At 40.2% G+C, this 11,782-nt stretch overlaps 1 protein-coding gene across 1 annotated transcript; it reads left to right on the forward strand.

The window, feature by feature from the left end:
• The first annotated feature begins 11,109 nt into the window (after positions 1-11,109).
• Positions 11,110-11,478, forward strand: LOC131856592 (secreted RxLR effector protein 161-like). Its single transcript, XM_059208435.1, has one exon. It carries the CDS (start codon positions 11,110-11,112, stop codon positions 11,476-11,478), a length of 369 nt encoding a protein of 122 aa, XP_059064418.1.
• The last annotated feature ends 304 nt before the right edge of the window (positions 11,479-11,782 follow it).

Genomic DNA, 11,782 nt, shown 5'->3' on the forward strand with positions numbered 1-11,782 from the left:
AATCACAGCCCAATGAACATTTCCCAGTTGTTTCACTGTATCCAAGGCCACCGATTGTGCTTCACTAGAAAGCTTTGAGGAAGAGGATTTGTGTTTCCAGAGTATTAATTGTTACAAATCAGATAGTTTATTTTCTGTGATATTTGTTGAGAAATTAATTGGTTGTTGGGTTATATAAATTAACATGGTATCAGAGCTCTAAACTCTGAATATGAAGCCAAGTTTTGTTTCACAAATTTCTTCAGATTTCAGTTTTCAACTTCTTTGAGGATCTTAGTTTGCAATGGCAACCAATGTTCGGTATGAGGATAGGCTCGAGGGTGCATCTAACTTTTTACAGTGGAAGGTTCAGATTACATCTATTCTCAAGAAGAATAGGTTTTGGATCTATGCTAGTACATAAGTGACTCCTCCAACAAATGATCATATTGCCCTAGATTCGCATGAAATCAAGGAGGCCAAAGCTCAGAGGATTATCCTTGATGGGGTAAAAGATCATTTGATTATTCATCTATCTGGGAAAGACAATGTCAAAGAAATGTGGGATATGCTCACAAAACTCTATCAAAGCAATTATCAGAGTCGTAAGATGATGCTCAAGGACAAGTTGCATAACACAAAGATGTCCAGAGGAAAGAGCGTGACCTCTTACTTGTCCAAATTGACACAGGTCAGGGATGAGTTGGCTGTTGTTGGAGAGACGATTGTTGAAGATGAGTTCGTGTGGATAGCCCTGAATGGATTTTCAAAGCACTGGGAAGCATTTGTCAAATGCATCATTGGTTGTGATCGCCTACCTAACTGGGCGAGGCTTTGGAATGATTTTGTCAAGGAGGAGATTCATGAAAGCGGTCATCGAGAGGGCCAAATAAAGAAGGTTGATAATGAAGAAAATCTTGCATTTGCAAGAAAGGGAAAGCAGAAATTCAGTAAAGGGCAGACTGAAGGGTCATCTTCCAAGGATGGGAAGAAGAAAAACCTAAGTAAAATAAAGTGTTTTTGTTGCCATCAGATGGGTCACTATGCTAGTCAATGCCCAAATAAGAAACACAAGGGTAAGCCGAAGAAGTAAGTTGCAGCTACTGTGGAGGTGGAAGAGTTTTCAATGCAGTTTGAGAATGAGTTTTCACTCATTACTTGTCTCTCAAGTTCAATTGTCAACAATGTTTGGTATATTGATAGTGGGGATTCTTACCACATGATGGGAGTCGAAGAATATTTCACATGGTTGGAGGAGAAGAAGTTGGATTTCTTCATTGAGCTCGGGAACAAAACTGGTGTTGGCATGGTCAAGTTTTAGAGGGAGTTTAGAAAACCTCTATTGGTGGAGGACGTGTTGTATGTTCCTCGAATGACAAAGAACTTAATCTTTGTTTCTACTTTGGAGGACAAGGGTTACATCGTGACCTTTGAAGAAGGAAAAGTTTATATTCATCCTAAGAACTCCAAGGTAGCAAAAGTGATTGGATTCGGGCATGGTAGTTTGTTTCGATTACAGTTTGAACCAACACATGCGTTGGTGAGTAACAGTAAAGGGCTTGGAGAACTATGGTACAAAAGGATGGCTCATCTTCACCATGGAGCACTTAATGTGCTCAAAGAAATAGTAAAAGGGCTATCTGAAATGAAGGTTGATAAGCATGAGGTGTGCAAAGGCTGTGCTCTTGGGAAATATGCTAAGACCAATTTTCCAAGCAACGATACTAGATCCAAAGGAATTTTGGATCTTATACACCTAGATGTATGTGGGCCCTGTCAATAGGATCCCTGAGTGGATATGAATACTATGTTACCTTTATTGATGATTTCTCCAGGAAGACGTGGATATATGTAATGAAGAATAAAGATGAAGTCTTAAGTAGGTTCAAAGATTTTAAGGCTCTCATGGAGAACCAAACAGGGACAAAGATCAAGATACTGAGGTCTAATAATGGAGGTGAGTATACCTCGAAATCCTTCAAAGATTTTTGTGCTCAGGAAGGTATCAAAAAATAGTTGACAGTTTCATACAACCCTCAATAGAATGGGGTTGTTGAACGAAAAAATAGGGCTATAATTGGAGCAACCAAGGCCATGCTTCATGATTAAGATCTGCCTTGGTTTTTATGGGCAAAATCTTGCAATATTGTTGAGTATTTGAAAAATATGAGCCCACACAAAGTGTTGGGCAAATTGACTCTAGAAGAGGCATTCATCGAGAAGAAACTAGATTTGGGGCACATTCGCATCTTTGGATGCCTTGTGTATTCTCATATTCCCATGGAGAAGAGAACCAAGTTGGAACTAAATGCAGAGAAGGGTATCCTTTTGGGATACAGTGAAACTTCAAAGGCCTATCGGGTTTACATTCCTACCCTCAAGAAAACTGTGGTTCACAGAGATTTGAAGTTTGAGGAGGGAAGGGCTCTTCAGAAGTCTGATAGTTTGATAGAGGTTCAAGAGAAGGAGCAGGCACCCAAGGTTGAGGTTGCACAAATTCCTCAGACTTCAATCACGCAAGTTGGAGAGAAGAGCACGCAGGATGAGCAAGTTGATGAACAAGAGGAACAAAGTATTCCTCAGCCTCAGACTCCTATCATAGGAAGAAGGAGAAATAGGGCAACCGAGCAAATAGTGAGAGAATCCCAAGAGTATCTTGGTAATCATAAAGATCCAATCAAATAGAGAAAGGCTCCCAAATATTTTTCTAATTATATGGCACTCATGAGTGAACTGATTGAGGTGGAGCCTTCCAACTTTAAGGAGGCCTGTAAGAATCAGGTTTGGAGGGATGCCATGGTGGAAGAGTATTCTTCCATTATGAAGAATAGTGTGTGGGAAGTAGTGCCATGACCCGAAAACAAGTCTTTGGTAGCATCGAGATGGTTGTAATAGATCAAGCATGTTGCAAATGGTAGTGTGGAAAAGTTCAAAGCAATATTTGTGGCTAAGGGGTTTTCTCAAAAAGAAAGGGATCGGCTATGACGATACCTTTGCTCTGATAACTCAATGATGAACCACTAGTACCAAACCGGTACTAAGGGGGGGGGTTGAATCAGTACAAACACAAATACAGTCCAAAACTGGTTTGACAGCAAATACTCCAAATGACTAACAAACAGGGATACTGGTAAAATAGAGTGCAATCGATAACATCTAGTATAGCTCAATCAATCATGAACCGGTCACTTAATAAGCTTTCCTCTTAGCTCAATACTACAACATCATTATATTTTCATGCATAAACAGGTAAACTTATTCTTTAGATCTTCACAACAGTGAGTTCAATATGTTTTATAGGCAGGCATAAAGCATAGAACCTTCATGTGCTTAATAGATAAAACAAAGCATCACAAGACAAAAGCATTTCACATGACACATATTTTTCACGTGCAAGCCCAACTGGGAAAAACCACAGTGGGGATGAATACCCACAAGTTTCTTTTTGAACTCTTTAGAAGTCCACTCTATTAGGAGCCTTGTTCGGTTAAGGACATTACAATAGGTTCTGGTAGGAACCGATCCTGTTAGGGATCACCTGGTTAAGGGATACCCAGTTAAGGGTTAAACCCGGTAGGGTCATCTTGTTAGAGGATTTCAAGAACTCAATAACTAAAAGGATCTCCTAAGCTTCTCTAACTTCTCAGAACTCATTAGCCTCGAGTTACCCGGTTAAGGGATTTAAAACAAGCCAGTTAAGACCACCCAATTTAAGGGATTTTGAATCAAGCCTGTTAAGGCTACCCTGTTAGGGGATTTTACAATTGTTGAAGTGATTAGAGATCAACAGGTATTACAATGATCTGTTAACAGCACTCAATGCTAATGCAGATCCATTTAGACTCCTCTTTTCCTTCTGCACATTCACTTTGCAGGTATCTCTTCTCTCCTTTGGTCTGGCAAGAATCACATATCACTTCCCTTGGATACACAATCACAACTTTTGCCAACAACCTCAGAAAGAAACCCAACATCAACCTTATAGGAAACATACAGGTCGGTAGCAAAAACCCTAAACCCTAAACCTGTTAGGTTAAGCAATTCAAATGGTTCGATCTTGACCATTGAATCATACTGCATTAAATGCAACAATCTTGAATCGATCTCAAGACATTCTCCATCATCCATTATCCACCATTTTCATAGCGACTGATAACCCATCACTCATTATCACCGTTTGACAGACTTCGCACATTCCCGAGGTAGATAGGAATAGTCATCTTCATACAAGATCCTTCATGCACACAGAGCTTACGTGGCAACACGATCTGTCCTCCATCACGCTGCTAACTCATCACACAAAGATCACCAATTGAGTCACACAGATTTGAGCTACTCCAACCAGAAACCCCGAAGTGGAAGCTACCTACCAACCGGTAGTCATACAATGCTTCCATGTGTCAGTTCCCATAACTACATGTCAGTTCCCATAACTATATGCCGGTTCACCTTGAACAAATATGCCACTTCACTTTGGCATATAAACTGGTTCATACATATGTCGGTTCCTCTCTCTTCACCTATCACATGTGCTGGTTCACACCATGTCTCATATTGACATCAATGACAACATACAATATTATTATGTCTTCATGCCAGTTCACATAATGCCAACAATCTCCCCCTTTGGCATTGATGTCAATATACAAAAGATATCTTCTCTACTTCACATCTTGTCCCCATTTGCTGCAGATATCTTTTCGCTTCACTCCTTCTCCCCCTTTGACAACAATGCCAAAGTGGAGGTACAATCATCACTGTTTCATCATGCTGCTCCCCCTGAGAAGTAGCATCCTTAAACACACCAATCAACCAAAAATTTGTCTTTTTAGTACCTGACTGATGTGGAACAATCACTTTTAGTTAACCTCCTGAAGGGGCAATACCCCTAATTCACCTCTCAAATGCACAAATGTTGTCTTTGGGAGAGGCTTGGTGAATATGTCTGTTGACTGCTCCTTACTGGACACATGCTCCAGTGCAATCTCTTTATTTTGAACCTTTTCCCTCAAGAAATGATACTTAAGCTCAAAATGCTTGGTTCTAGAATGTAAAACCGGATTCTTTGATATATTGATAGCACTTGTGTTATCACAAAATATACTTACCAGTTCAGATACAGGGATCTTGAAGCCTTCCAGTACATGCTTCATCCAGATTGTCTGAGTGCAGTTCATGAAAGCTGCAACATACTCCGCTTCCGCTATAGACTGAGAGATACAACTCTTCTTTTTACTCATCCATGAGACCAGTCTACCACTGAGAATGAATGCACCACCGGTTGTGCTCTTCCGGTCATCCACATTACCAGCCCAATCAGCATCTATGAATACTTTCAGATTGAAATTATTGTTGTATGGGTACCACAATCCATAGTCAAGTGTTCCCTTCAAATACCTAAGAATCTGCTTGACTGCACTCAAGTGAGATTCTCTTGGACTCTTCTGGAACCTTGCAGTGATGCCAACTGCATGTGCAATATCCGGTCTGCTATGCACTACATAATGCAAATTACCAATCATTGATCGGTATTCCTTCTCATCAACCAGTGCAGAATCATCCTCCTTTGTCAATTTGCAACCGGTCACCATTGATGTACCAACCGGTTTTCTATCTTCCATGCCAAAAGTCTTCAACACCTCTTTGACATATTTGGACTGAGTGATGAAGATTCCATCTTTCATTTGCTAGATCTGCGGTCCAATGAAGAACTTAATCTCCCTTATGAGTGACATCTCAAACTCTTTCTTCATCTCATCAGCAAACTCATGACTCATCTTGTCATCTCCACCAAAGATGATGTCATCGACAAAAACTTCACAGATTAGAATCTGATCTCCTTCAGACTTCAAGTAGATATTGCTATCTTCACTTCTTCTCTCAAATCCAATCTTCACAAGATGGGAATGTAGGTGCTCATACCATGCCCTAGGTGCTTGCTTTAGACCATATAATGCTTTATGTAGCCTACACACCATGTCATTGTCTTCGGATAGGACAAACCCATCTGGTTGCTCAATATATACCTCCTCTTCAAGTACACCATTTAGGAATGCAGATTTTACATCCATTTGATATACCTTGAACCTCTTAAAAGTTGCATATGCAAGAAGCATACGAACTCCTTCCAATCTGGCTATAGGAGAAAAGGTTTCCCCATAGTCTTCACCTTCTTCTTGAACATATCCTTTGCATACCAGTCTAGCTTTATTCCTAATCACTGTGCCATCCTCATTCAACTTATTTCTGAACACCCATTTGGTGCCAATGACATTTTTATGCTCTGGTCTGGGTACCAAGGACCATGTACCATTTTTCTCTATCTGGTCAAGTTCTTCTTCCATTGCCTTGATCCAGTCTTCATCTTTATGAGCCTCTTTGAATGACTTAGGCTCAAATTCAAAGATCATACATGAGTTTTCTCTGATCTTTCTTCTGGTAAGGATTCCTGCATCCTTATCACCTATGATTTGCTTGGGATCACGATTCAACTTGACATACTAAGGAATGGTCTTAACTAGTTCTTCATGCTTTTCTTCTTCATCCTCATTTTCATCAGTATCAGCATTCACTGGTTCAGGAACACTGTTACTGGTACTCGGTTGACTGACAACTGGTTACCAGAAGGTTGCAACCGGTTCATTTACAGCTTGCTCACTGTCGGTTTCCTCAGTCTTCTCAGAAGATTCATCAACTCTTACATTGATGCTTTCCATAATTCTCTGAGTCCTATTGTTGTAGCACTTGAAAGCTTTACTCTTGGTGGAATATCCTAGAAGTATTCCCTCATCACATTTAGCTTCAAATTTACCTTGGTGTTCACTCCTCTTGATGTAACATTTGCTACCAAATACCTTAAAGTAGTTAACCACAGGTGTCTTACTAATCCAATACTCATAAGGAGTTTTGTCCTTACCCTTTTTGATGAGTACCCGGTTCATAGTGTAGACTGCAGTGCTCACCGCTTCTCTCCTAAAGGTGTGAGCAACCTTTCCTTGGATCAACATGGTTCTAGTTGCTTCAACCACAGTCTGATTATTCCTCTCTGCTAGGCCATTCTATTGTGGAGTCTGGGGGGCAGACAGTTGTCTTTTGATGCCAAATTCTTCACAATACTTGTTGAATTCACTGGAAGTGAATTCCCCTCCTTGATCAGTTCTGAGACATTTGATCCTTTTACCACTTTCCTTCTACACTAATGCTCTAAAATCTTTGAATTTATTAAAAGCTTCAGACTTGTCTTTCAAGAATGTGACCCACATCATTCTTGAGCAGTCATCAGTGAGAATCATGAAGTACCTATCACCCTGCACACTTCTAGTTTTCATAGGACCACATAAATCAGTGTGCAAAAGATCAAGCAAGTTGTCAGTAGTGAAAGATTTACCTTTAAAGGTTGAGGAAGACATTTTCCCCAATTGACATTCTCTACACAAGGTATTGTCCAGTTTGCTCAGTGCCGACAACCCTCTAACTACCTTGATCTTACTAGCCTTCACAATGTTATCAAAGTTCACATGGCAGAATCTCTTATGCCATATCCAGCTATCATCAAGCTTAGCCATAAGACATGTACTTATATTTGCATTCAGATGAAATAGGTTACCTTTAGTCTGCATGTCGATGGCTACCAATTTACCATCTTTACCTTTGATTCTGCAAACTCCATTCTTGAATTACAAAGTGAGACCACTATCATTTAGCTGGGCAACACTTAGAAGGTTGTGTCTGAGACCATCAACCCAGTACACATTATTAGCACTACTCTTTCCATTCAAAGAGATGGATCCTCTGCCTTTGACCATGCATGGTGCATCATTGCCAAAGCTAACCACACCACCATCATAATCCTCTAAGGATAGAAACTTTCTCCGGTCACTAGTCATATGGTGAGAACAGCCACTCTCAATGATCCACTCATTGGAATCATCAAACCGAGAGACAAGAGCCTTCTTGTTTGCCACATCTTCCTTTACAGCAACAAACACAATGTCTTCTTTCTCTTCATCTTCTGATTCCTCATCTGTGAAACCTTCATCAACTGCCACAAAACAATTTCTTCGGTTTCCTCCTTTGAATTTCTTGAACCTTTCCGGTTTATCCTTGTTGTCACTATTAGGACAGTTCATAGCAATATGTCCTATCCTGTTACAGGAGAAACATTTCAAAGGAAGCTTACCTTTGTATTTACCAGTCCCTTTTGGAAATCTCCTGGCAAGAAGAGCTTCAAATTCCATCAGAAACTCTTCATCCTTCATTTCTTTGTTCTAATTAGGTTCCCCACTAGTGCTAGCCTCTTTTCCTTTTCTGGATGGTATAGCAGAAGCTTTAAAATTTGATTCTGTCTTTTGAACACTACCATCAAAACTATTCAGCTCATAGGATGTCAACTTGGCTATGATAGAATCCAAGGACACCTTAGACTTGTCTATTGATCTCAGCCCCTGAATAGCAGCAACCCTTATTGCACAGACCAGCAACAAGGATCTCAGGACTTTGCTTACCATAGTGGAATCTTCTATTTTGCCACCTGCACTATTTATTTCTCCAACAACTGTTTTGCTTCTTATTCCATACTGTTGAATGGTCTCTCCTTCAACCATCCGCATGTCTTCAAACTTTCCTCTCAAGCTCTCTTCCTTAGCCTGTTTTACATGCTCATCACCACCATAGATATTTTCAAGAGCATCCCATAACTCTTTGGGATTTGCCTTGTTCTGAACATCAATAAATTCAATGTCAGATAGGCTACTAATGAGGGATTCCATGACTTGCCCATTTTCTTGTATCTCTCTTTTGGTCATCGATGAGAGTACCGGTAGGAACAACATATACATTTTCAACATAACTCTATTGTTGAACACCCATGCTTTTGATGAATATCTTCATCCTGTCTTTCCATATACCAAAATTTTCCCTGTTAAACTTTGGACCTTCCCTCTTCATCATTTGACTAGGATCTTTTCTTCAAGCAGTTAAGCTTACAACACAGAGGACCTAGAGGGGCTCTGATACCAATTGATAACTTAATGATGAATCACTAGTACCAAACCGGTATTGAGAGGGGAGGGGTGAATCAGTACAAACACAAATACAGTCCAAAACTGGTTTGACAGCAAATACTCCAAATGATTGACAAATAGGGATACCGGTAAAACAGAGTGCAACTGGTAACATCCAATATAGCTCAATCAGTCATGAACCGGTCACTTAATAAGCTTTCCTCTTAGCTCAATACTACAGCATCATTATATTCTCATGCATAAACAGGTAAACTTATTCTTTAGATCTTCACAATAGTGAGTTCAATATGTTTTACAGACAGGCATAAAACATAGAACCTTCATGTGCTTAACAGATAAAACAAAGCATCACAAGACAAAAGCGTTTCACATGACACACATATTTTTCACATGGAAACCCAACTAGGAAAAACCACGGTGGGGATGAATACCCACAAGCTACTTTTTGAACTCTTTAGAAGTCTGCTCTATTAGGAGCCTTGTCCGGTTAAGGACATTACAATAGGTTCTGGTAGGAACCAATCCTGTTAGGGATCACTCGGTTAAGGGTTAAACCCGGTAGGGTCACCTTGTTAGAGGATTTCAAGAACTCAATAACTGAAAGGATCTCCTAAGCTTCTCTAACTTCTCAGAACTCATTAGCCTCGAGTTACCCGGTTAAGGGATTTAAAACAAGCCAGTTAAGACCACCCGATTTAAGGGATTTTGAATCAAGCCAGTTAAGGCTACCCTGTTAGGGGATTTTACAATTGTTGAAGTGATTAGAGATCAACAGGTATTACAATGATCTGTTAACAGCACTCAATGCTAATGCAGATCCATTTAGACTCCTCTTTTCCTTCTGCACATTCACTTTGCAGGTATCTCTTCTCTCCTTTGGTCTGGCAAGAATCACATATCACTTCCCTTGGATACACACTCACAACTTTTGCCAACAACCTCAAAAAGAAACCCAACATCAACCTTATAGGAAACATACAGGTCAGTAGCAAAAACCCTAAACCCTAAACCTATTAGGTTAAGCAATTCAAACGGTTCGATCTTGACCATTGAATCATACTGCATTAAATGCAACAATCTTGAATCGATCTCAAGACATTCTCCATCATCCATTATCCACCGTTTTCATAGCGACTGATAACCCATCACGCATTATCACCATTTGACAGACTTCGCACATTCCCGAGGTAGATAGGAATAGTCATCTTCATGCAAGATCCTTCATGCACACAGAGCTTACGTGGCAACATGATCTGTCCTCCATCACACTGCTAACTCATCACACAAAGATCACCAATTGAGTCACATAGACTTGAGCTACTCCAACTGGAAACCCCGAAGTGGAAGCTACCTACCAACCGGTAGTCATACAATGCTTCCATGTGTCGGTTCCCATAACTACATGCCATTTCACCTTGAACAAATATGCTACTTCACTTTGGCATATAAACCGGTTCATACATATGTCAGTTCCTCTCTCTTCACCTATCACATGTGCCGATTCACACCATGTCTCATATTGACATCAATGACAACATACAATATCATTATGTCTTCATGTTAGTTCACATAATGCCAACATGCTCCAGTAGCCAAGTACTCATCGATAAGGGCTATCATTTCTATAGCAGTGCAACTGGGTTGGAGGATACACTAGATGGATGTGAAGACGACTTTCCTCAATGGAATGATTGAGGAAGAGATTTACATAGAACAACCAGAGGGTTTTGAAGTGCATGGGAGAGATTCTCATGTATGTAGGTTGAAGAGAGAGTTGTATGGCCTCAAGTAGGCTCCCAAAGCATGGTATGCACATATTGATGGTTACTTGCAGAGTGTGGGCTTCACCAAGAGTGAGGCTAATCCAAACTTGTACTATGTTCAGGTGAAGGGTGAGCTTCTCATATTGGTGTTATATGTTGATGACTTGTTTCTTACAGGGTTAAACGAGCTCATAGCACATTGCAAGTGGGATCTTACAAGAGAGTTCAAGATGAAGGATTTGGGTTTGATGCACTACTTTTTGGGTTTAGAGTTGTGGAAGAAAGAGGGAGAGATCTTCCTTGGATAGGGGAAGTGTACAATTGATATCCAGAAGCGATTTAGGATGGAGGACTATAAGCCAATGTCTATGCCACTTGTAACAAATTGGAAGAAGGTTGATGCTTCTAGATCAGAGGCAGTGGACCCAACTTTGTATAGACAGTTGATAGGCTCTCTTATGTATTTGGTCAACAGTACGCCAGACATTTGTTTTGCAGTGAATTCACTTAGTCAGTTTATGGTGGAACCTAAACATGTGCACCGGATAGTTGAGAAGCATGTTTTGAGGTATCTCCAAGGCACAATTGATTATGGATTGAGGTATATTCAACATGATAGAATGAATCTCAAGGGGTATACCGATGCAGATTGGGCAGATAGTACCACTGACATAAAGAGCACTTCAGGGTGTTGCTTCAGCTTGGGATCATGAGAAATCTTCTAGTACAATAGGAAACAGAAGTCAAATGCATTGATTTCTGCAAAGGCCGAGTATATGGTAGCCAGTATGGCTACATGTGAGGCTATCTGGATTTGGAAACTTCTAGCGGGACTTTTTTATAAGAAGCTAGATCTTACTGTCATTTATTGTGATAATCAGAGTTGTATCAAACTCTCTGAGAATCTGGTGTTTCATGACAAGTCAAAGCACATTGAGATCAAGTACCACTTCATCAAGGATTGTGTGGAGAAGGGGACAGTGAAGTTGAAATACATTCCTATGGACAAATAGGTAG

The sequence above is a fragment of the Cryptomeria japonica genome, chromosome 7, assembly GCF_030272615.1.
Source record: "Cryptomeria japonica chromosome 7, Sugi_1.0, whole genome shotgun sequence".
Lineage (NCBI taxonomy): Eukaryota > Viridiplantae > Streptophyta > Pinopsida > Cupressales > Cupressaceae > Cryptomeria > Cryptomeria japonica.

Coding starts and splice junctions, on each gene's coding strand:
- LOC131856592 (XM_059208435.1), top strand. CDS start 11,110: ATGGAGGACTATAAGCCAATGTCTATGCCACTTGTAACAAATTGGAAG.